Source organism: Bubalus kerabau, chromosome 14 (genome assembly GCF_029407905.1).
Source record: "Bubalus kerabau isolate K-KA32 ecotype Philippines breed swamp buffalo chromosome 14, PCC_UOA_SB_1v2, whole genome shotgun sequence".
NCBI classification, from domain to species: Eukaryota; Metazoa; Chordata; class Mammalia; order Artiodactyla; family Bovidae; genus Bubalus; species Bubalus kerabau.
In genome coordinates, this window is record NC_073637.1 from 33470693 (window position 1) to 33495000 (window position 24308).

The window sequence follows — 24308 nt, forward strand, 5'->3', positions numbered from 1 at the left end:
GGTGCATGTCAAGTAGTGATTTCCAACCCCCTGAGCTCCCCCATGATCCTAACCTTCCCCATCTCCCTGAATCACCCCTACTTCTAGCTTCTGTTATTGTGTAATGATAGGTAAACCAATGGAAATAAGTTGCTGGTAGACAACAAGGAGGCAGAAGAAAGAAGAGTTGAAGTCTGACTACTGGGGTTGCCTAACCACTCTGTCTGCTCTCCAAGTCCATGCTGAGGTTAACTGCCTTGTGACAAGTGTATACTCAATGCATGCTAATTCATGCACAGTATGTAGCATTTTCCATTTATCACTGGTCAGTGCTATCTTTCTTCAGGATATGGAGAAAGACATAATCAGATCATCAAACAATGTATTATAATACTTTTCATTAGAATAAGTGATATTTGGTCTACTCTAACTTAACTTTTTAAGAACCGTATTTTTTCCTCCTAAACAACCAGGATTCAGTTGATCTGGACACTTACTCTGTTTACTTGACTTTGCAGGGATTGTCAGCTCCTTCGTTTCTTTCATTGATATCTTTTTTCCAGCTATTTCATTATAGATGGCTGACAGATACTCTTCAGGGAGATCTTTACTGTCATTGATGCCTCTATTCATCTTAATGTACTGTTCCTTGGTCATTTTATTTTTAACCTAGAAATGAACAACTGTTATAATTCTTAAAAATGAACAGAAAAATACTCATGTAAGAGAATTCATAAATACTTTGAGACAGAACGTGGAAAATACTAAACAAGGCAGACATTAAAGTGAAAAAGGAAGTCACAGAAAATGAGGCCAATGTAGCAAAGACCCAGGTTGGCAATACGCTAATTCACCTTGCTGTGATGTCCCCAGGTGATCTGTGGTAAGAAAACAGGCAAATGGAATAATGAAACTGTTTCTGCCCGAGGTTTAAGAGTTCTAGCCAGAGTCTTTAAAAAAGGATCATGACAATCATTAGAAACTTATGCTACCAAAAAGATTCAGATCTTCATTCAAAAGAACGTAAGTGTGTTTGCTAATGATTTGCGAACTGATTTTATGGAACAGTGGATGTGAGTAACACGAGCTGAAATTTAAAATCAGGTAACAACCTTGCTGACTGACTCAGTGTGGTTAACTGAATGCTAGGTGATGTGGGCAAAGTATTCTTTGAACTTTTCATCTTGTTTAAGAGTATGCACAACAGTAACATCATGCTGCATACCATGGTAAGTCTGTGGAGTATAAATCTGTAGTAGGTAAGATGGTGCCCCTGCCACTGAACTTGGTAACTAGCACAACCAAAACTTTTCTGCCCATGGATAAAACCCAGAAGTCATGACATCTCTATATTTACTTATTAGTTAAATATATTTCTACCACTTTCCACAAAGAATTTAAGGCACCTGTAAAGATAAGGCTCTTGTAAATTTTGAAGAAGGTACATAGAATAACAATCAACATCAGGAGTAAATCATCAGAAGTTTGCAAAAATAACTATAGAGAAACCAGAAGGTCCAGAAGACATAATAACTGGAATACAAACATTTAACTAGTTTTGTGTTTTTGCGCGCTCAGTCGTGTCCGACTCTTTGCAACCCCATGGACTGTAGCCCACTAGGCTCCTCTGTCCATGGGATTCTCCAGGCAAGAATATTGGAGTGGGTTGCTGTGCCCTCCTCCAGGGGATCTTCCTGACCCAGGGATCGAACCCGCGTCTCTTACGACTCCTACACTGGCAGATGGGTTCTTTACCACTGCACCACCTGTTCTGACTACTCTGCGAACAGATCTTTCTAGAGTGTCAGAAAAGATGAGAAGAGCAGTTTTCCTACAAAAAAGCAAAAATATTACGGTAAAAGTTTTCAAATGTCATCATTATTATTCAAGGGAAAAACGCTCTAATATACTAAAACTTTAAAAACTTGAGTTAAGGCACTTAAAAAACATTAAAAGAAAGCCATTTCACCGAAATTTCTAATGAGTCCTAAAAAAGCAATGACGCAGGGGCATCAAAATAAATGACCAAGCAAGTGCTTCCAGTAAGAGGCTACAAGAAGAGTAACATCACTGGAAATTCTGAACATGGTACAATATTTTAACATCATACCAATGAGAAACAGAGACGGACACAAAACAAATCTTGGCAGAAAATCTGAAGTAGCAATAAAGTCCATTTGTGGATCTAGGTTGGGAGGGAGGGGAAGGAGCTCCCAGCACGTTAGAGAAGAGAATACATTAGTCTCAGGTACAGAAAATAAAAGCACACCGCGCAAACGAAACACTTCTGCCACAGCGGGGTTCTGGGAGCAGTGTAAAATATAATACTACTTTTCTTCTCCGGCTTATCTTTTATGGAACACTTTACTCTGGACGTTTATTCTCAGGTGCTTAAATTAAGCTGTGACTAATTAAGCTTTAATGCTTAAACCTCTTCAAGCCAATTGTTACCACTGATCAAAATGAATAAACAAAAAAATTTAACATGTTCTAAATATATCTAAAAATTTTAAAACTGATTCACACTATATATAAAAGGTAAATGTTCTAGTTAGCAAAGGAACATAAATGACTTGAGAAATTCACTTATATTTTAACTCTGAAAACAAGAAAGTGGAGAATTAGTTTTAAGAAAATTCTTTAAAGTTACTTGTGTTCTTAAAAAAAAAAAAGCGCAACCATTTGTGACAGTTCATCTGGTCCTGCATCATAAATTACATGGGGTCCTGATTATGGGGTTCAGTTTTCTAATAGGCCACCTATCCTCACAGGGACTCCTAAGCTGTTTGAGAGCTGGCAGGCTGAATGGGAGCAAGGACACCAGCCTGACAGGGAGCAGCATCTCAGAGGCAGTGAGCACTGCAGGAGTGGGGCTCCAGGCACATGGGCAGTGACAGCAACAGGGCCACCAAGATGCAACACTGACTTCAAGAGAATGCTCCCTAACTGGCATGTGTCCAGAAATTTTTAACAATCTGGAAACTGTGAAAGAACATTCAAAGAAGTTTAAAAAGAAAATAACCTACACGAGAGTGTACATATATAAGAATTTATAAAGAATCTAACATATGGCACAAAAGAACTGATCTACAAAACAAACTCAACAGACACAGAGAAGAGACTTGTGGTTGCCAAGGGGAAGCGAGGAGGGAAAGAAGGAAGAACTGGGAGTATGCGATTAGCAGATGTAAACTACTATATAGAGGATGGATAAACAACAAGGTTGTATTATACAGAACAGTTAGAACTGGACATGGAACAACAGACTGGTTCCAAATAGGAAAAGGAGTCCATCAAGGCTGTATATTGTCACCCTGCTTATTTAACTTCTATGCAGAGTACATCATGAAAAACGCTGGGCTGGAAGAAGCACAAGTTGGAATCAAGATTGCTGGGAGAAATGTCAATAACCTTAGATACGCAGATGACACCACTCTTATGGCAGAAAGTGAAGAGAAACTCAAAAGCCTCTTGATGAAAGTCAAAGACGAGAGTTAAAAAGTTGGCTTAAAGCTCAACATTCAGAAAACGAAGATCATGGCATCTGGTCCCATCACTTCATGGCAAATAGATGGGGAAACAGTGGAAACAGTGTCAGACTTTATGTTTTTGGGCTCCAAAATCACTGCAGATGGTGATTGTAGCCATGAAATTAAAAGACGCTTACTCCTTGGAAGGAAAGTTATGACCAACCTAGATAGCATATTCAAAAGCAGAGACATTACTTGGCCAACAAAGGTCCATCTAGTCAAGGCTATGGTTTTTCCACTGGTCATGTATGGATGTGAGAGTTTGACGGTGAAGAAAGCTGAGCGACGAAGAATTGATGCTTTTGAACTGTGGTGTTGGAGAAGACTCTTGAGAGTCCCTTGGACTGCAAGGAGATCCAACCAGTCCAGCCTAAAGAAGATCAGTCCTGGGTGTTCATTGGAAGGAATGATGCTAGAGCTGAAACTCCAGTACTTTGGCCACCTCATGTGAAGAGTTGACTCATTGGAAAAGACCCTGATGCTGGGAGGGATTGGGGGCAGGAGGAGAAGGGGACGACAGAGGATGAGATGGCTGGATGGCATTACCGACTCGATGGACGTGAGTTTGAGTGAACTCCGGCAGTTGGTGATGGACAGGGAGGCCTGGCATGCTGCAATTTATGGGGTTGCAAAGAGTCGGACACAACTGAGCGACTGAACTGAACTGACTGAATCAGAACAGGGGATTATATTCAATATCCTAGGATAAACTGTAATAGATAAGAATATTAAAAAAAGAATGTCTATGTGTATAATTGGGGCTTCCCTGGTGGCTCAGATGGTAAAGAATCTGCCTGCAACGTGGGAGACGTGGGTTCTATCCCTGGGTCAGGAAGATCCCTTGGAGATGGGAATGGCAACCCACTCCAGTATTCTTGCCCGGAGAACCCCATGGACAGAGAAGCCTGGAGGGCTAAAGTCCATGGGGTTGCAAAGAGTCAGACACGACTGAGTGACTATCACTTTCACATGGGTATAACTCAGTCACTTTGCTGTATAGCAGAGACTGGCACAAAACTGTAAATCAAGTACAATAAAAAAGAAAATTAAGAAGATATGACACAGATGCGTTTAACGTTATAATTCATTAACAGAACAAAATTTGTTAAAAGTATGACCTTCTAAAAACAAAGGGAGGCAGTGTAAAATGTAAAGTTACTTTTGGTTTAGAGTGAAAAACCTGACAGAAAATTCTTGATAGGAAAATATTCAAATAAGTCTTTATCTGTAGACTGCTTTATAAAACCACAGAAAAAAGTGTCATGCTAGATAATGAAAGCCCTGGAAGTGAGTTGCTTCTACAATACTGCCAGTAGCAAGCCAAAGACAAATTTTAAATGATTAAAATCTTACATGTGGTCAATACTTTCTGTATCAATCCTGCCTTAAACATCTCAAAATACATTTCCAAAAAATCCCTATAAAGTTTAATCTCAAACTTTACAATTTGTCCAGTTCATCTCAGCTTAATAATAAGTATATAGTTTACTTCTTCTCTTAAGAGCAACAGGTATCATTAGGAGCTCATCCCTAAGAAGCATTAAGAAATTCTAGCAAATAGGTTTATTTATAAAGATAATTTTCCCCAAGTTTTTGGAAACTAAACCTAAAACCTTAAAAATAATGTTTATTAGTGGCTATCAGAAATCAAGTGACAGTTCCTTAATATTTAAGAAGAAATTACAATTTTATGAAGCAAATGAAATTTAAACACTTCTTGGATGTCTGATATTTTAAAATTATGGTTAATACCATACCTGTGGACTGTGAAGATCTGTGGTCAGCATGATAATTGAATAAGCCAAAACATAAGCAGTATCCGCACTGGCAAAAAGGGTTTGCCTGGAAAAATACATGTGTCATGTTATAAACTTATACTGTTTACATACATCATTTAAATAACTTACCTCTAACCCCACATCACTTTTCATTTTCTCTCTCAAGATTTATGTTCTACCTCATAATATTTTATGGAATTGTCTCATCACTTCCAGGTCGCAGACAATCTAAGTTCCCTGGGGCAGGGGGTTTATGGATCACCCGAGGCTCCCAGAAGAAGGTCTGGATACAGCCAGCAATCAATAAACATCTGAATCTGAATCCTGCTTACCCTTGGTTGCATTCTAGATATCTCGCAGCAAATTTTTCCATTAATCGATCAATTTTCTGAGCTTCCCCTGGAAGACGGAATCCTTCCAGAAACATACGAAGGGCTGAAACAAAATCTTTTCCTGAAAAGTCATGTTGGTCCACATAAGCGTACATGACTTCTTTGTTAAATTTATCATTATCTCCCAGGAATTCACCCACTTGAGTCTGAAGAATAAAAGACAGAAATTGATATCCTAGTGGAACATTACATTTCCCACACACCCAGTTTTTTAAAAGGCAGAGAAGTCCATAAGATCCACAGTTAACTAGTCCATTAACCACAGGGTTAATTAAATATTTTGAATGTGAAGTTAAATGTACCAAAATGCATTAAAAAATAAAAATCAAGATTTTTTTGAGTATAGAAAATTAAAAAGCAAAATTAAGAACAGCTAGCTAGTTTATTTTTACATACTTAGGGCATTTGAAAGGGGCAGCAACGCATATTATTATTAACTTAAAAAGAAATCCTATAGAAAAGGCTAGGATGAAGTAACATGGTGTTCTTACTGAGTCTAATCTTTCCTCTTGGTGTAAGAACTGGGCAATGTCTTCAGGGGTGGTGCCAAGCATCCCTTGTTCTTGGAGGTACTGGATTCCTCTCTTTGGTTTCTTAGTAAATCTGGATGATGTTAAAGTTAAAAGGAACATTAGAAACAGAAAGCCATTCATATTCCCTGAAAAGATCTAAAACTACAGTAAATTAGGTTTCCAGCACTTTACTTAAAATAATCAATGAACAAATGCACAAAAAATAATACATTATGCAAAGTTTTCTTTATTTTTTCTTCTTAGATAAGAATCTCAAATGGAGGGCAATCTTTATCATTGATACAGATCATTTCATATGTGAGATAAGGCCCTTCAGTAGATGAACTCTGAGTAAAAGGATATGAATACTAAATTTCTCATACTTTTAATATAGAGTCTCCCTAAGTACTCAAGGAGAAGGCAATGGCACCCCACTCCAGTACTCCTGCCTGGAAAATCCCATGGATGGAGGAGCCTGGTGGGCTGCAGTCCATGGGGTCGCTAAGAGTGGGACACGACTGAGCGACTTCACTTTCACTTTTCACTTTCATGCACTGGGGAAGGAAACGGTAACCCACTCCAGTGTTCTTGCCTGGAGAATCCCAGGGACGGCAGAGCCTGGTGGGCTGCCGTCTATGGGATCGCACAGAGTCAGACATGACTGAAGCAACTCAGCAGCACAAGTGCTCAAGTAATCTTGGCTCATTCTTTTATTCTATGATTAATTCTAAGTTTCCTGCTTTTAAAACACACAACTGGAATTTTGGTGACTGTTTTAACTATAACCTGATGGCGTTATTTCCTTTATAAAAAAAATTTATGTACCCAGTGTTTTCAAAATAAACTTCACACTGATTAGACAGACATACAAAACCTTCCTCTATACAGCTTGTTCCTCTCATCCACCTCCACGCATCCCCTTCTCATTCCCTAAACAAAAAGCATTTGCAGCATCTTATTTTCTCCACATGTCCTTGTGCTCCATTCACTGGAGAATTCTCCTTCATGGTTTAATATCTGAGTCAAGTGTCACCTCTCTGTTTCTAAATCATTTCCTTTCTCCCTTCATTGGTCCAATAATTAGTTTGTGGCCCCATCACCTGGGTACTGCAAGCGCTCCTAACTGGTCTCCCTATCTCGTGTTTGCTCACATTCCAATAATTTCTTCAAGCTGCTGGCAAAGTCATATGTCGAAAACAGAAACCTGTCGCTGCTGGACCTCTGGCTTAAAATCCTTCAATAGAATACCAACGCTGAGAACAAGACAAAACCTCCTTTACATGGAGAAAAGAGGCCCCTGTAATCTGGATCCAACTCAGTGCTCTCATGTCACCTCCTGCCGCGCTTAACCATGGTCCTCAAATGTCCTCCTGTCCCTCTGCCAGTGCCATTCTGTCTGAAATGTCCTCCCCTGCTCTGTCCTCCCAACACTTCCCTATCAACTCCTAATTAAACTGCTGCCACATACACAAATCAAAATCAAGCATTCTTCCCACAGATAAACACAACTTCTTCTCTTGAGAAGCTCTCACTCTAACTGAGGAAAAAATTTTAAATTTTAATAGTAAAAATTATTTTTAAATTTTTATAAATTAAGAAAACATTTAACAGTGAAAATGCAACAAATACTGTATTATTGAGAAGACAGCGCAGCAGAGGAGTTGACTGGTTAAGAGAAATGACCATGATCGAGCTCCTGGGAAGGTGACTATGGAGCTGAGCTTTGAAGAATGCTGACAACTCTTATGAACAGTAAGAAAAATCATCCCAGAGAGGAAGAGGTCATACAAATACTCAACAGCATAACACAGCATGATATTAAATAGCTCTGCATTGTTGGAAAAATCAGGTGAGATGAAGAAGTACCTAAAAAACCAGCAGAATTAAATCATGAGGGTATTCTGTGCTATGAGAAAAAGCTGTGGCTTTATCCTCTGTAACAGGGAGAGAGGAGGGAAACAGAAGCAGATTTCATTCAAAGAAAGATGACTCCAGCTAAGTGTAAGAAAAGATGAGAGAATAAATGAGACCAAAGAAAGGCAAGCCAAATAAAAGAGTTTACTACTCAAGGCACGAAATGGTGATGGCGTGACTTGAGAAAACAACTGTGGGAGATAAAGACAATAAACTGCAGAAATATTCTGGAAGTGGAATCAACTGGATTTAGTGACAAATCAGATCAACTGAGGAAATCTAAGGTAATTCCTGCGATTCTAGCTCATTACTTAGTAGCATGCTGGGGTTACTACCCTGAATGGGAAACAATAGGGTTTTCTGTTTGTCGTTTGCTTTGGGTTGTATTGGGGAGTTGATTATGGAGACTCATAAATATGGTTATGGACATGCTGAGTGTGAGAAGTTATGCAGTGTCCAGGGGAGATGTCCAATGGGCAATTAGAGAAGAGTCTGGAGTTCAGTAGAGTTTCTATATGAAAAATAACACTTGAGGGTTGTGAGATGTTAGCACACAGTAGTTGAAGTCATGAGGTACAGACAGTGGAAATGTTAAGACACATGGTCTGGATGAAGAGCCCATACCAAGACTGAGATGGCATGGTCAGAAGGTAGGAGGGACCAGACAGAGTGGTGTCATGAAAGGAAGAGCTGAGGAAGAGCACCTTTCGAGCACACTGTGCTCACTGAAGTGTGAAGCAGGATGCATGCGCAGTGGCTGGGAGGAGAACTGGAGGCAGGGGACATGTCCACTCAGGGGCCCAGCGAGTGCTCCCTCACTCCTGAGTATTAATACTTCAAACTGAATTTTCCTACCTTGGCATAACTCTGTGTAACACTCCACTATGGACATCACTCAGTACTAGTAGAAAATATATTTTGCCCATACTTGGACTGTAATATCAAGTATAAGGATAACCTCAGATATGCAGATGACACCACCCTTATGGCAGAAAGTGAAGAGGAACTCAAAAGCCTCTTGATGAAAGTCAAAGATGAGAGTTAAAAAGTTGGCTTAAAGCTCAACATTCAGAAAACGAAGATCATGGCATCTGGTCCCATCACTTCATGGGAAATAGATGGGGAAACAGTGGCTGACTTTTTTTGGGGGCTCCAAAATCACTGCAGATGGTAACTGCAGCCATAAAATTAAAAGACGCTTACTCCTTGGAAGGAAAGTTATGACCAACCTAGACAGCATAATAAAAAGCAGAGACATTACTTTGACAACAAAGGTCCGTCTAGTCAAGGCTATGGTTTTTCCAGTGGTCATGTATGGATGTGAGAGTTGGACCATAAAGAAAGCTGAGCACCAAAGAATTGATGCTTTTGAACTGTGGTGTTGGAGAAGACTCTTGAGAGTCCCTTGGCCTGCAAGGAGATCCAACCAGTCCATCCTAAAGGAGATCAGTCCTGGGTGTTCATTGGAAGGACTGATGTTGAAGCTGAAACTCCAATATTTTGGCCACCTGATGCAAAGAGCTGACTCATTTGAAAAGACCCTGATGCTGGGAAAGATTGAGGGCAGGAGGAAAAGGGGACGACAGAGGATGAGATGGTTGGATGGCATCACCGACTCAATGGACATGAGTCTGAGTAGGCTCTGGGAGTTGGTGATGGACAGGGAGGCCTGGCATGCTGCAGTCCATGGGGTTGCAAAGAGTCGGATATGACTGAGCCACTGAACTGAACTGAACTGAACCTTCATGGTTCTTGGTAAACAGTCCCAAGTTCCAAACGTGTTTGCTGAGTGACTTACAAAATTTCAATATGAGCGTCTGTTTGCACATACTAGACCCTGTGATCTCAGAAACAAGGACTGTTTCACTCCTCAGGTTTCCCAGCACTTTGCATAATGTCTGCAACAGATGGGACTTCAATAAATACTGACTGAACAGTTAGATGGAGAAGGCAATGGCACCCTACTCCAGTGTTCTTGCCTGGAGAATCCCAGGGACGGGGGAGCCTGGTGGGCTGCCGTCTATGGGGTCGTATAGCGTCGGACACGACTGAAGCGACTTAGCAGCAGCAGCAGAACAGTTAAAATAAATGAAGTATTGATGGCTGTTTCTGAGGCTACTTTTGAGATTTTATAGTTTTATGACAATGAGTATGTGTACATTTTATCAACTTTTTTTCTTTTAACATTAACAGTAAAAAGGGACCCCTGAACATTTAGCAAAAGCTGCTGCTTAAGATTCAGGAAGAAATGCTTTACAGAGGAGGTAGCAAGCCAAGTAAACATATAAGGGAATTTTTTTTAACAGTTTAGATTCATGGAGAAAGGCCAGCAAGTTCAGTTTTCCTTAGACAATCTCTTTGAAAGAAGAGACCGGCGATAAGAGGAAGGAAAACAGTATGGGCCTATTTAGACCCAAAGCAGCCCAGGAGCTGATAGCACACAGCTTAGCAGGAAAACTGACTTCACAAGAGCAGAGTCTGGTACAGTATTCAAGTCTGAAAATGAGGTGATCACCTTATCAACCTATAAAATGCAAGCAGTAACAATCAATCACTAATAAGAGTAGCACGTCTGTAACTGAAATGAGGAAAATATGAAACCTATAAAGGAGCAACACTAGCAGGAGACGTTCTATACTTGAAGTTTTTTGAGTTCTCGCCTGCTTAGGGAATACAATGGGGGATTCTTTAACTGAGCTAAATGAACAAAGCAAAACTGCTTGGATGATGTTCAACAGCACGTAAAACACGGTACAAAATTAACGTACATCACAAGGGTCTGTCTGGGCTAGACTCCAACGAACAAGGGGCACGGACTAAGGAGTCACCGGAAGTCTTGGGTCTGGGAGAACTGTGCTTCATTTTATTCACTGAAGGGTGGGAATAAGAAGGGACTAAATATAATCCAAAGATGTAGAGAAACCCAGGACAAGGCGGCACAGAACAGGCAGAGGAACATTCAGTAACATTTCTCCTTAGAATCGTATACTCACAAGTCTATCCCTTGTTCTATTATTTCCTTCTGCTGCTTGAGGACTTCGAACTGCTCCGGATTATCAGTGCCAGACATCTGTGTGCTGTAGCTGCCTATTCCTGATGATGACGTTGACTCCAGGGAATTTAAACTTCCGTATCTGTTTATTGTCTCTGGGTGTTTTATTTCACTCGTCTCTTGCTCTGAGGGTTTTTCCTGACCTGTAAGTTGAAAAACTGCCTCAATAAATTATTCTGTCAAAGGAAAAAGATTTCTCAAATAAGGCAAGATAATTTCATGTTGCTTAATATCTATTATTTAATACAAATAACATATTAAGTGCCGTTAACAGATCATATACACTGATACTACAACACACTGCAATTAGTACGTGTACAATTTGTACCATCAGTTCTTTTCACAACTACAGTGCTGAGTATTCACTGGGTTTCTGCTCTCAGCTCAAGGAACAGTTTTGGAATAGTTTTCCCTCAAAGCACTCTTGACTAAGATAACACCAAGATGACCCTGCAGCTATGAGTTTTTCTCTGAGTAAGGGTAAATGTCAAACATAAATGAACAAGTCAATCTTCTTAAAATATTTCTGGTTTTTATATGTTTCTTCTATAATTATCCTCTAACAAAGCTGCATAAACATGATTCACTTTAATGTGATATGCAAAATACTTCTGGAAGATTTAGAAAGAAAAAAGTTTGGATAACTAAGTTGAGAAATTCATAAGTTTGTTATTTAACTCACAGAGAACTCTGCTTCATCAGCTAAATTGGGAAAGATGTCATGAAACTGGTTTAGTGGCATCTGCAACCATCCTCCACAGTATCACTTACTTAAATGACAAAAAATTAGGTTCAAATATCAGCTTACCAAGAGTCGTCTGTGAGTTGGGATTCACATACTGATCCTTGCTCCATTCAACCATGCACTTCAAAATTGACACTAAGCATTCTAAACCTTTTTTCCTTAGGCTCAGTTCCTACAAGAGAATTCATAAAAGCAATTAAAACAACAACAAATCTTTTAAGGAAAACAAACAGCTCTTCCTTGGCAAAGTTCCAATTTGAAAATGTGCCGAGGTCCAGCCCCCCGGCTGATCCAGGGTATTCGAAGGAGAGACGGCTAGGCGACCTATTCAAATGTTAATTAGAGATATGAAGAGTAATAAAATGAGGATAGCTCAGTAGGAAAATTCAGTGGAGAAAAGAAGCTGAGTGGCTTGGTTTACGCGGAAAATCAATATAACCCGTGACACCAGGTTAGCTCTGACCACGGAGGCCGCAGGCGCCCTCTCGAATAGTGGAAGGTGCCCCACCTTAGACACCTTCTCGAGTGGGTCTTAGAAGCCCAGGCAAATAAATGGTCGCAGAGGACATCCACGCTCCAGATGGACACTCAGCTGGAAGTTAAAGGGAAGAATGACATGGGAAGACCAAGCGTTGGTGAGCAAGGCCCGTAGCTTTATTTTCAACAGGGGTTTTTATACCCTAAGTTACACATAGAGGATAATAGGGGATGCAAAGTCAGCAGTCTTTGATGCTTATCAAAAACCAGGGTTTCTTTCCTGCAAATTTATCGTATACAAACGGTTTAGGTGATTTACATCATCTTCTGGCCAGAGGCCTATTAACATTTTATGACTCTTGACAAGGACTTATCAACAAAGACTTATTTTCTCTAAGAGTAATTATTTTAAGGTTTGGCGCCATCTTCCGAAGATAAAATTGCATTCCTATAGGGCGGATGTGTAATGGGTTTACAAAGGAAAGAATTTATTACCTTAAGGGTCTAAAGTTACTAACACCAAGGCCACTACTTATTTTTTCTACATACCAACTATATTAATTAATACACATTCAAGGATACAATACAGGGGATGTAGAAACTTGGCAGCAAGCATTGGCTCATCAATGAAATCTTTTACTAGTTTTATTCTGACAGTTTCTAACTCTCTGAGAGGCTCTAAGCTATTTGAATATCTTAAGCTTCCCGTGCCTCTCGAGGCTGGGAGACTGTAAACAATCATATGCATAGCCGTAGGTGTCCGGGTAAACTTGTCAGGCGAGTTAGAGAGCCATCTGAGGGGTTTGGATTTAAACACTCCTAATTGCCCAGGAACTTTATTAATTGGAGCTGTAAGTTAACTCTTTGACAGAGAGAGCGAGATGGTGGTGGGGGACAGCCCCCAGTAAAGTCAGAGGTGAGAGCACAAAGCAATAAAGTAGGCAGACTCTGGTTTTTTGGGGGTAGATGCTCGAGAATATCCGGGGGGCACTCCCGAGGCTCGATCCCGCCTTTGCGTATGCCGAGCCTCCTTCCTCATGACCTTTGTCACGAGTGGAATGTCTCTCGCCGGCTCCCGGCAAAAATGTTTTTCAAGTTCTTACCTGAACATTACTCATACCAAGTTCTTGACTGCCTCGTCCTTGGGCAATTTTTGACAGATCATTTACTAGTCGTTCAAATATGTTTGCTGCATTTAAGTCACAATCATAGTTTACATATATATCCACTACACTCTGAGCATCTGTAACAGAGCAATATGTTAATTTTAACAAAAGGCATCTAGAATATGGCCTTTTAAACATCTCACAGTAAGAAAGAGATAATAAAGAAGGGTAATTTCAAATACCTGCACAAATCCTTGTTAATGTCTGAATAACCATCCATTTGTGGTCAAATGAGCTGGTAGAGGTCTCCAAAATATATAGGAAAATTTCTTTAAAGAACACCTGTGATTAGGGAAAAACCTCTACTTAAAATATTGTTTATAATTCATATATGTGATCGCTTTGTAAATGTCCCTTAGTTGTAAAGCAAAGATCAGGACCCAGGGTCCTGAGGTTCAACTCCTTTAGAGTTCTGTTTCTGAAATGTCAGGACTTCAATAACATGAGTTGGTCACTTCCACTGGCCTTTGCAATAAAAGAACTGTACTTCACATCACCGTATTTTGTTATCACATAGTCACTACAAATGAAATCTGCAAAAATCTGGAGTTCTGGGAGATTATTTCTTAAATATATTTACAAAACTAATAAAACTCCTATTTCATTTTTTAATCCCCCGTAGACCATAAACTATATTCTATTCATCAGTTACATTTTTTCAGACATTATAGTACTGGGCAAGCCTGAGGGTTCCTAGATTTTAAAGTAACTAATGTTATAATCTACACAATTAAAAAGGATCTAATTCTCATATATTGTTATATTTTTATAATTATTCACACAAGTAGAAATCTATGTCTGAAAACAATAAAACTATTTCTAACTATTCTTTACATCAAATAATGTCCAGTACAAAGGGTTTAGTTAACCTAATTAATTTCAATTTAAGAGCTAAGAATTTTCAGACTCATATTTATTTTGGAAAAGTAACTGTAACTTAAGAGGGGATGAGTGATAAAGAAAACCTAGAACAATATAATAACTTTTATGGCACATGCTATTATGAATCCAAAAATTCATATTTATAATTTAGGACTACTAACATCTTCGCCTCCCCAAATGGGTTATGTACCCTTGTAATGAGCTTTTCTTTCACAAAATTTAATATATTTCTATGACTTGCCCAATGTCAGTATTTCCTGTAAGACTGTAAGCTCTTAGAGGGTAGACACAAGGTCATTCTTGCTAAGCATTGTGTCCACACTGCATGGCAAATACAGTAGGCATTCAATGCATATTTGCAGCCACAGTTCCCAAATACTGCACCAAGGCACCCCAGAATGCTGCAGCAAACTCAAGAGGGATGCCATGACAATTTCCGAGGGAAAATTCAGAGGGAAATACAACAGTCCCTCTGAGTATCTGTGGATACCTCAAAAGACTGTTCACAGATTCATCATCAATTAGATCACACTACATTCCTTTCAATGACATCATCATTTTCAAAAAACCTGGGGTTTAGTGGTTGCTATGAAAAGTAGGAGGTAGTCCATGAAAATTAAAGGAAGAAATGAGGGTGGCAGTGTCCAGTTTGATTTCAAGGTCTGAGAAGTTGTGTAGTATCCAACAGGCTCATACATTCCAGTAGTCAGTAACTTCTATTTAACAATGACATAAAACTTTTTTTCTTTCAATTTATGTGTGCTTCCAACCCTGCCCCCAAATGCAGACTTCAGTTCTTCAGCGGCTCAGTCGTTTCTGACTCTTTGTGACCCCATGGAATGCAGCATGCCAGGCCTCCCTGTCCATCACCAACTCCCGGAGCCGACTCAAACTCATGTCCATTGAGTCGGTGATGCCACCCAACCATCTCATCCTCTGTCATCCCCTTCTCCTCCTGCCCACAATCCCTCCCAGCATCAAGGTCTTTTCAAATGAGTCAGCTCTTCGAATCAGGTGGCCAAAGTATCAGAGTTTCAGCTTCAACATCAGTCCTTCCAATGAATACCCAGGACTGATCTCCTTTAGGATGGACTGGTTGGATCTTCTTGCTGTACAAAGGACTCTCAAGAGTCTTCTCCAATGCCACAGTTCAAAATCATCAATTCTTTGGTGCTCAGCTTTCTTTATGGTCCAACTCTCACATCCATACATGACTACTGGAAAAACCATAGCTTTGACTAGAAAGACCTCTATTGGCAAAGTAATGTCTCTGCTTTTTATTTTTAAACAGAAGTATTTTTATTTTTTTACTTTACAATATTGTATTGGTTTTGCCATACATCAACATGAATCTGCCACAGGTGTACACGTGTTCTCTGCTTTTTAATATGCTGTCTAGGTTGGTCACAGCTTTTCTTCCAAGGAACAAGCGTCCTTTAATTTTATGGCTGCAGTCATCATCTGCAGTGATTTTGGAGCCCCCCAAAATAAAGTCTGACACTGTTTCCACTGTTTCCCCATCTATTTGCCATGAAGTGGTGGGACCAGATGCCATGATCTTAGTTTTCTGAATGCTGAGTTTTAAGCCAACTTTTTCACTCTCCTCTTTCAAACGAAAGTACTTCCCTTTCATCAAGAGGCTCTTTAGTTCTTCTTTCCTTTCTGCCATAAGGATGGTGTCATCTGCATATCTGAGGTTACTGATAGTTCTCATGGCAATCTTGATTCCAGCTTGTGCTTCATCCAGCCCAGCGTTTCTCATGATGTACTCTGCATATACGTTAAATAAACAGGGTGACAATATATAGCCTTGACACACTCCTTTTTCCTATTTGGAACCAGTCTGTGTTCCATTCCAGTTCTAACTGTTGCTTCCTGACCTGCATACAGATTTCTCAGGAGGAAGGTCAGGTAGTGTGGTATTCCCATCTCTTTCAGAATTTTCCACAGTTGATTGTGATCCACACAGTCAAAGGCTTTGGCATAGTCAATAAAGCAGATGTTTTTCTTGAACTCTTTTGCTTTTTTGATGATCCAACAGATGCTGGCAATTTGATCTCTGGTTCCTCTGCCTTTTCTAAATCCAGCTTGAACATCTGCAAGTTCACAGTTCACGTATTGCTGAAGCCTGGCTTGGAGAATTTTGAGCACTCCTTTACTAGCGTGGGAGATGAGTGCTACTGTGCAGTAGTTTGAGCATTCTTTGGCATTGCCTTTCTTTGGGACTGGAATGAAAACTGACCTTTTCCAGTCCTGTGGCCACAGCTGAGTTTTCCAAATTTGCTGGCATATTGAGTGCAGCACTTTCACAGCATCATCTTTCAGGATTTGAAATAGCTCAACTGGAATTCCATCACCTCCACTAGCTTTGTTTGTAGTGATGCTTCCTAAGGCCCATTTGACTTCGCATTCCAGGATGTCTGGCTCTAGGTTGGTGATCACACCATCGTGATTATCTTGGTTGTGAAGATCTTTTTTGTATAGTTCTCCTGTGTATTCTTGCCAGCTCTTCTTAATATCTTCTGCTTCTGTTAGGTCCATACCATTTCTGTCCTTTATAGAGCCCATCTTTGCATGAAATATTCCCTTGCTCTAATTTTCTTGAAGAGATCTCTAGTCTTTCCCATTCTGTTGTTTTCCTCTATTTCTTTACACTGACCACTAAGGAAGGCTTTCTTATCTCTCCTTGCTATTCTTTGGAACTCTGCATTCAAATGGGTTTATCTTTCCTTTTCTCCTTTGCCTTTCTCTTCTCTTCTTTTCACAGCTATTTATAAGGCCTCCTCAGACAATCATCTTCCCTTTTTGCATTTCTTTTTCTTGGGGATGGTTTTGATCACTGCCTCCTGTACAATGTCACGAACCTCAGTCCATAGTTCTTCAGGCAGTCTATCAGATCTAATCACTTGAATCTATTTGTCACTTCCACTGTATAATCCTAAGGGATTTGATTTAGGTCATACTTGAATGGGCTAGTGGTTTTCCCTACTTTCTTCAATTTAATGCAGACTTCATTGTTCATAAAAATAACTGTTTAGTTGTTTGGACCTAATTGTTTAATAAATGGAACTGTTGGATATTTCGTCTGGAGTAAGTACACCATGGAAAGATGAGAAGCTTAATGATGCTGTGAATCAGTGTGAATATATCTCATTTATGGGATAAATAAAAAACACAAATTTGGAGAAAACAGGGGGAAAAAGTCTTTAGCTACTATCTATGGGTTATTGAATTGCACTAATAAGCAAAAGACTATCAGAGTAATTTAAGACACCATGCCGATCAACAGGGGCTCTAAAAAAAAATTCTAAAGATTTACAGAGCACCTATCATGAAATACATGTAAAATAACAGAAGTACTTTGTCTTCACATAATAGATATTGTCTTGAAAAAGTGTGTATAAACTGTATTTTCTAAAATAGATATGTAAGTTACTACCCAAGGAAAAATCATATTATAAAAATTCTGAAGTGAATATTCTCATAAAATAAATCTTCATGTAACAACCATCTCAATTCTGTTTTGCAAATTTAGGTTTTCTTATGTTGGCTTTTCTCCAAATGGAACACAGTTCATCCTGTATTTGAGTATGTTCGGTACTCTCAAAAGCATATCTATATTTATCTTGTTTTATCTTCATATTCTCCCCACAGGGGACAATCGAGAGTGAAATAAACCTGATCGCTTAAAAAAAACAACAACAGACTATTACTACAATAGTTTTAATGAGAATCTACCATCTATGAACAGACAGGAAATTTCTGTAAGTATTTCCCTTTAAATTCATGTCTACACAAAATTTTTTATATCAAATTTATTTTACAGAAACAGTAATCACAACTTATATGAGCTTTATGGTATCTGGTTCCATAAGAATTTATACTTCACAGAGTCATTTAAATAGTACTTAAAGTACTCGTCTCAGAGTAGTAATAACTGAATGCACAAAAGTCTTCCAAAATTTTCTAATGTCAATTTAAATGCCTCATCATCAAATGAAATACTTTTGGTTTGCTACAGAAGCAAAAGTTCCATAAGTTTTTAAAGTCTCTTATCTGTAGTTCCTGAAGATAATGAGAAAAAACTATCTAAAAATAGTAACTTTCTAGTTTTGCCTTGTATTATTTTAACATATATATGGCAAACTTCAAAAACTTTACAACAAAAATGCACCTGAAACTTTTTCCTGTCCAAAAATAGGACCCAAATTAAAGAATTTTTACTTTAAATACCAAAGCCTTATTCTGTCTCATTCCCATAATAATGTTCTACATGAATTTTGATACTACAGAACATTTACAATAAAGGAGATATCAAAACTCTGGCAAAATAATAATTTATCCTTCCTGTGAGCTAATGAATCATTAGTTTTGAGTCAGGATTAAAAATTAAAATGTGACCTGCATACCATATCAAACAAAACATGAAGGTTAAAGTTGACTAGCAGAAGTGTTTCTAAATTATATCATGTCCAACCAAAACAATATTTCCACAAAGGACAAATTGTGAAAAGAAACCCATTAAATAGGTAAAACATAAAGTACTGTTTTTATATACTGAATTATTTGAAGGTGTGAAAAAAAGATCATGAATTGGTACACTTGCATAATACATGTCATGGTTAGAAACATTCCCTAGTTTCATTTTGCTAAGTCTCTGGAAATATTTTAGAATGATGTAACTGTTATTCTAGTTCCAAAGATGTTGAGAGAAAACTTGAGGAATATAATAAGTACATTGGGGAAAAAATACAAAAGTTAAAATTTCAAATCTCCTAAATATAACCCCTAAAATATAATTCTTCGTGATCACCTCTTTAAAGTACTAAAAACTTAAATAGCTTAAAACCACATAGACAAAGTATTTATTTAGAGCTCCCTTTCAAGATAACCAAATTCACTATTACGTACCATACATACAATAGGAAAGTTAATTGTGAGGACCAAATTAATTCAAGACAATTAAAATCATTCATGGAACTACTATAAATTCTGTGAAGGCAGGAGCTACGTCTTAATTTGATTTGGCATTCTTAGTGCTTACTGAGTGCTTAGCACTTTGTAGGCAAATGTTAACACAACAATACACAAGTATTATTTCATGTTCTAAACTTTCCAGTGTGTTAAAATATGATTTAACATGAAACAAATGAAATATCCAACAATACCTAAATGCAGAACATACCTCAATCTGCATCTTCAGATGTGTCTTGAAGTTTGATAACAAAGTAAGAAATATGGAAAGAGACAGCTCAAAAACCTCTGGGACAGATGAAACTCCATTTTTTGAGAGCGCAACACACAGATACTGCTTTATAGCATTAATAAACATCTCATTTGTCCTGAAAATAGGTCCTGCATTCTGCAGAATGGATAGAAGTAACTGCAGTGAAAGAATCTTGGATCGTAACTCATGAGACCTAAAATACAAAAAAGAAGGCACAGTATGTGGACAAGTTTGGCATCATGGTGACAATGGGTTGTTCCGAAGATATTTCCTATACCACATAATTTCATAAACCTTTACATGGAAAGAAAGAGAAAACTCTACAGCATAAAAAAAGAAAAGTACACAAATAAGTTTAGCCGCTAGTAATAGGTAGTTCCGCTGGTGTTCTCTTCTACCACATAACTTCAAGAACTTTTATCATTCACACATATCTAACATCAGCTTACTGTTCCTTTGAACAAGAAAAGATTTATGCCTTGTTCCTTTCTTTCACAAATATATTTCACTCTTTAGAAATCATTGTGAACTTCTCAGATGAAGGGCCAAATTTAGTATAAATAGGTTCCAAAGTACTTTTTTTCCAAGTTATGTTACTCAAAAATCCTAAACAGTAATAAACACTATTAGGGCATTAACAAAGCATTTATTTAAAGCTTACTTTTTCAGTAACCATTTAAACTTAAAAAAGAAAAATTGAGGCTTTTAGAATACTTGTACCTCTTAGGAGCTTACCCATTCACTCTATTAATAAATATTTTTATAATGAAAAGCTGAAAAATACATTTAAGCTTTAATTTAAAATTTTATTTTTCTGATCAATATCTAAAATTTTAATTATCAGGATTTCACAAATACAATTTTTCTCCCATTGAAACAGGTTTTTTAAGTCCAATAGACCAAGGAAATTGAGTGATATATCCTTGGCAACTTTGCAAATACAGGACACATTTAAATGCTTAGCAGATGGTTCTTATGTTTATTTATTCCAAATTGTACTCAGTCACATTTCTACCATATAGTAAGCTTAACTGCTCTTGATTTCTACCTTAAAAATTTTATGGTTAAAGTGTCAAGTGACTCAAGGACCTAAAACTAACAGGGAATATTTAATTTTATGCAAATAGGAATCACAAAAAATACTGCCATCTTTGAAATGAAACTGGAAACAATAATATCACAGCTCATTAATACACAGTCATGTTTCCAAGATGGCCTATGCCTCTGAATCTAAGAATCTGTATGTACAGCAGATATAGTATTACCAAAACCAAAACCAACCACCCTGCCAAAAAGTAGATAAATCAAGTTAGAAACAGTGAGAGCTAAGACTGAATAGCTATAGGAAAATACAGAGTGGACCAGGTATTCCTCCTTGATGCTGAGCTTTCCCAGGCTTATCCACTACTGCTACTTCCTAGTCTAGCTCACATTTAACACCCTTTTTGCTCAATTCCAACGGTAACTAAATCCTGTAGCTTACCATTCTCTAACACAGTTTTAATGTTTCACCAGTTGTATTCCCAGCATCTAACAGAATGCCTTGTTAGCATGGATCAAAATAATCAATGGATTTATTCATGTTCTTATCTAAACATTAAGTATCTACTAAGTATAAGATATATATCAATGAAGAAATGAGCAAATCACTGTCTTATAACACAAGTATACTTTTGACAGGCAAAAGAAGCTTGAAATTACAGGTTTGCAGTTTTTCATGGGGTAGTTTCAAATTATTAATATGATTCCAGCTTAAAGAACAATTCCTGGATCATCATCTTAGAAAGGCCACAAAATATAAAGAGAAGCAAACACAAAAAAGAAAATTATGTAACTATATATAAGAGATCATTAATTTTGGAAAAATACCATTCAAGATACAAAATCATATATTCTGGAAAAAGAACAGTTTTAGGGGTGGAAAATCTGATCTCTCTCAAAATTCAGTTCCAGTATTTAATGACTCTGGTGGTCAAGAAGGTTTTTTTTATGGTCCAACAAAATTTCCTAGTATTTGATTTAAACCCACCATGTAGGAGGATAATGTATATCAATCCTCATAATTATCCTTTGTAATATTAAAGGTTTGATTTAGGAAAAACAAATGTATAAGGCTTTTAAGGTCAATACTATTTTTAAATAATGGCAAAAATGGCCTTCAACACTAAGACCAAATTCTTATCTTCTCTTTATAGAAGGTTTCATCAATCCAGAATGAGCTGTCAAACCTGTCAGTTTCCGCCTCCCCTCATACTAAAAATTTTAAATATATGGTTATAATCAACTTTTATATTGTAATCTGAACAACCTTAATTCTTTTTATGCAGTATCTGTATTTTCAAAGTATGTAACAATCAATAAACTGTACTTCTGCCTCTCAGGATTTGGGCCTAAAAAGATTTGAGAGTTTCAGGTTTCTGGGCCTAAAAGATGTTTCTCACTGAATCAGTAATCTGTGACAAAAGAAAACAAAACTGTAGAAAGTGTAACAAATGTGGTTTCCCAATACTTATAAAGTTTTTATTATAACTGTCTCCAGTCTTCTTCCCAGTTGACATCTAGAAACTGAAACAGAGTTTTTAAAATGAATTTCCCATTTCAATATTCCTTTCTAAAAATCACTCAGGCCTTCTCCAAGCTCTTATTCCAGAAAGTTCTCCTAAAACTGATGTATATGACACATCATGTTGCAACATCAGAGGAGCAGAGCTCTCTAGAAATTCCCAAACTCAATCTTCAGCAGGAATCAGTTGCATTGGAATCATCTAAATGGAAAGACATTTGCCAATTTATGACTTAGAAAAATGGCACTTCTCTACTGTTTAAACTAATATAGACGAAGAGAATCAGACAAGTGATTCCTATCTTAAAGTATTTCCTGCTCCCCACAGGAGGAAGTTATCTTATGGCATTTTTTCAGACCTTAATGTGTATGTTATTATCTTACATTCTGACTTTTAAGATTTATTTCTGTTAGGTTTTATTACCTTTCAACTGGTAGCTTTCAGATGCCTAGCATAAGGATACATGTAAAGGGCTACATTACTTCCAGTGTTACGTACTATACTGAAAAAATAATTCACTCAGTCATTCAGTCCCTGCTGAGCACCTACAATGAACCAGACACAATTCTATAATGCTGTTCGTGTGCTTTCAGAAATAGTGCAAGACATCTACTCTAGCTAAATTTTGACACTCACTGTTTTTTAATTCCTTTTTTTTTTTTAAAGTAAAATAACCCTAAAAAATAATTTTGAAGGTCCTAAAAGACAAAGAGGAAAAAAGAAACCCCAAAGACACAAGAAGATTCAAGCTTCAAAACCTGCATCAGTCAGGCAGAACAGCTGAGGACTTACTTTGGATCCGGTGGTCCATCCGATAGTGGTTTCATTGACAGTTTACACAATGACCTGAATACTAGAAAGGCATCCTTTTGTAAAATGTGGGAAAACTTAGCACCAGGTGAAGGTCCTGAAGAATTTCCAGATTCCTAAATGAGTGAACACACCATGTAAATAAAGGCATTTGCCAGTATAAAATAATATCAGTCTTCAATATACTTTACTCAATCAGTAGGGTGTGGAGTTCTATTGGAAGGAAAATCAGATGAGGAATGGGCCACATGGCTTTTCTTTACGGTGACATGCCACTCCCATCCCCAACAATAAATATCTCTTTTAAAACATTCCCCCAGCTACCAAACTCTTAACGTTTACTTGGTTTATACTACTACTAACATAAACTATTAATAGCACATCGTGCCTTGATAAGATACCTCATCCATGGCCTAAGCTATGCTTTCTACTACCAGTCCTTGGGTATTTTATCTTTTTGTCCTATTTTATATTTTGTCTACTCTGTGCAGATAAGATGTAAGACAGTCGAGACCATTCAGGCAATGTTTAAAAGTTGTTAACTGATGAAGGCCAGCAAGGCCAAGAAGACTTACCCCTATGTATGGGGCAATGATTCAGAGCAGGATTCCCTTATCTAAAAAGGTAAGGAAAAAATATACCAAATATAGGGGAGGAAGGATGAGGAAGGCCTATCACTACTACAGTACACATTTCATTGCAGCCCTAAACAAAGACAATGTTCTCTAGCTAAAAGTTCTTTCTTCTCCTAGTATACTAGAATTATCCTATGAATATGTGGTAAGAATTTTTTTTTTAATGTAATTTCAATGGGAGGGAGATGTGAACACCTATAAGACACATTCCAAGTTGGAAATTTAGCTATCAATATTTTAAAGGAATAAACTGCTCAGATTTATATCAATTAAAAAAAAGTTTTTATTTCCTCAAACTGAAATCAGCCAGCACTATCAACTGGATATATTCACCACAAGGTGCTGGTAGCCTATCAGTGTTTAAGATGAAGAGGACTTTTTCCTTTATTTCTACCTGAGTATCATTGGAAGAGACAGACAATCTGTCATCAGGTAAGGACGGTGTATAAGCAACAGAAATTGGTGTTCCTGGAATTCCGTTTGCTTGAATATTTTCACTGTCGCTACCATCCTCTATGGTTCCATTGTTGCCATCTGCACTTACATTTATGGTAGTCCTTTCTCCCATATCTGAAATGGCAAGAATAAAAACATGCAAACATTTCTAACTGAAGTGTGCTGAAAAAGCATAGACTATTTAAAATG

General features: G+C 37.8%; 1 protein-coding gene across 4 annotated transcripts in view; it reads right to left on the bottom strand.

Moving 5' to 3' along the window:
* ARFGEF1 (ADP ribosylation factor guanine nucleotide exchange factor 1) overlaps positions 1-24308 on the bottom strand; it is a 162239-nt gene that overhangs the window by 37342 nt on the left and 100589 nt on the right. For all 4 annotated transcript variants that reach the window (XM_055546164.1, XM_055546163.1, XM_055546165.1 and 1 more), the window contains 11 exons: positions 24058-24233; positions 23011-23144; positions 19613-19847; positions 13728-13827; positions 13483-13622; positions 11966-12074; positions 11099-11300; positions 6171-6282; positions 5620-5825; positions 5267-5351; positions 477-648 (listed from right to left, as the gene is read on the bottom strand). In XM_055546164.1, coding sequence (XP_055402139.1) covers positions 477-648; positions 5267-5351; positions 5620-5825; positions 6171-6282; positions 11099-11300; positions 11966-12074; positions 13483-13622; positions 13728-13827; positions 19613-19847; positions 23011-23144; positions 24058-24233 — 1671 coding nt within the window. The remainder of the gene's footprint in view (positions 1-476; positions 649-5266; positions 5352-5619; positions 5826-6170; positions 6283-11098; positions 11301-11965; positions 12075-13482; positions 13623-13727; positions 13828-19612; positions 19848-23010; positions 23145-24057; positions 24234-24308) is intronic.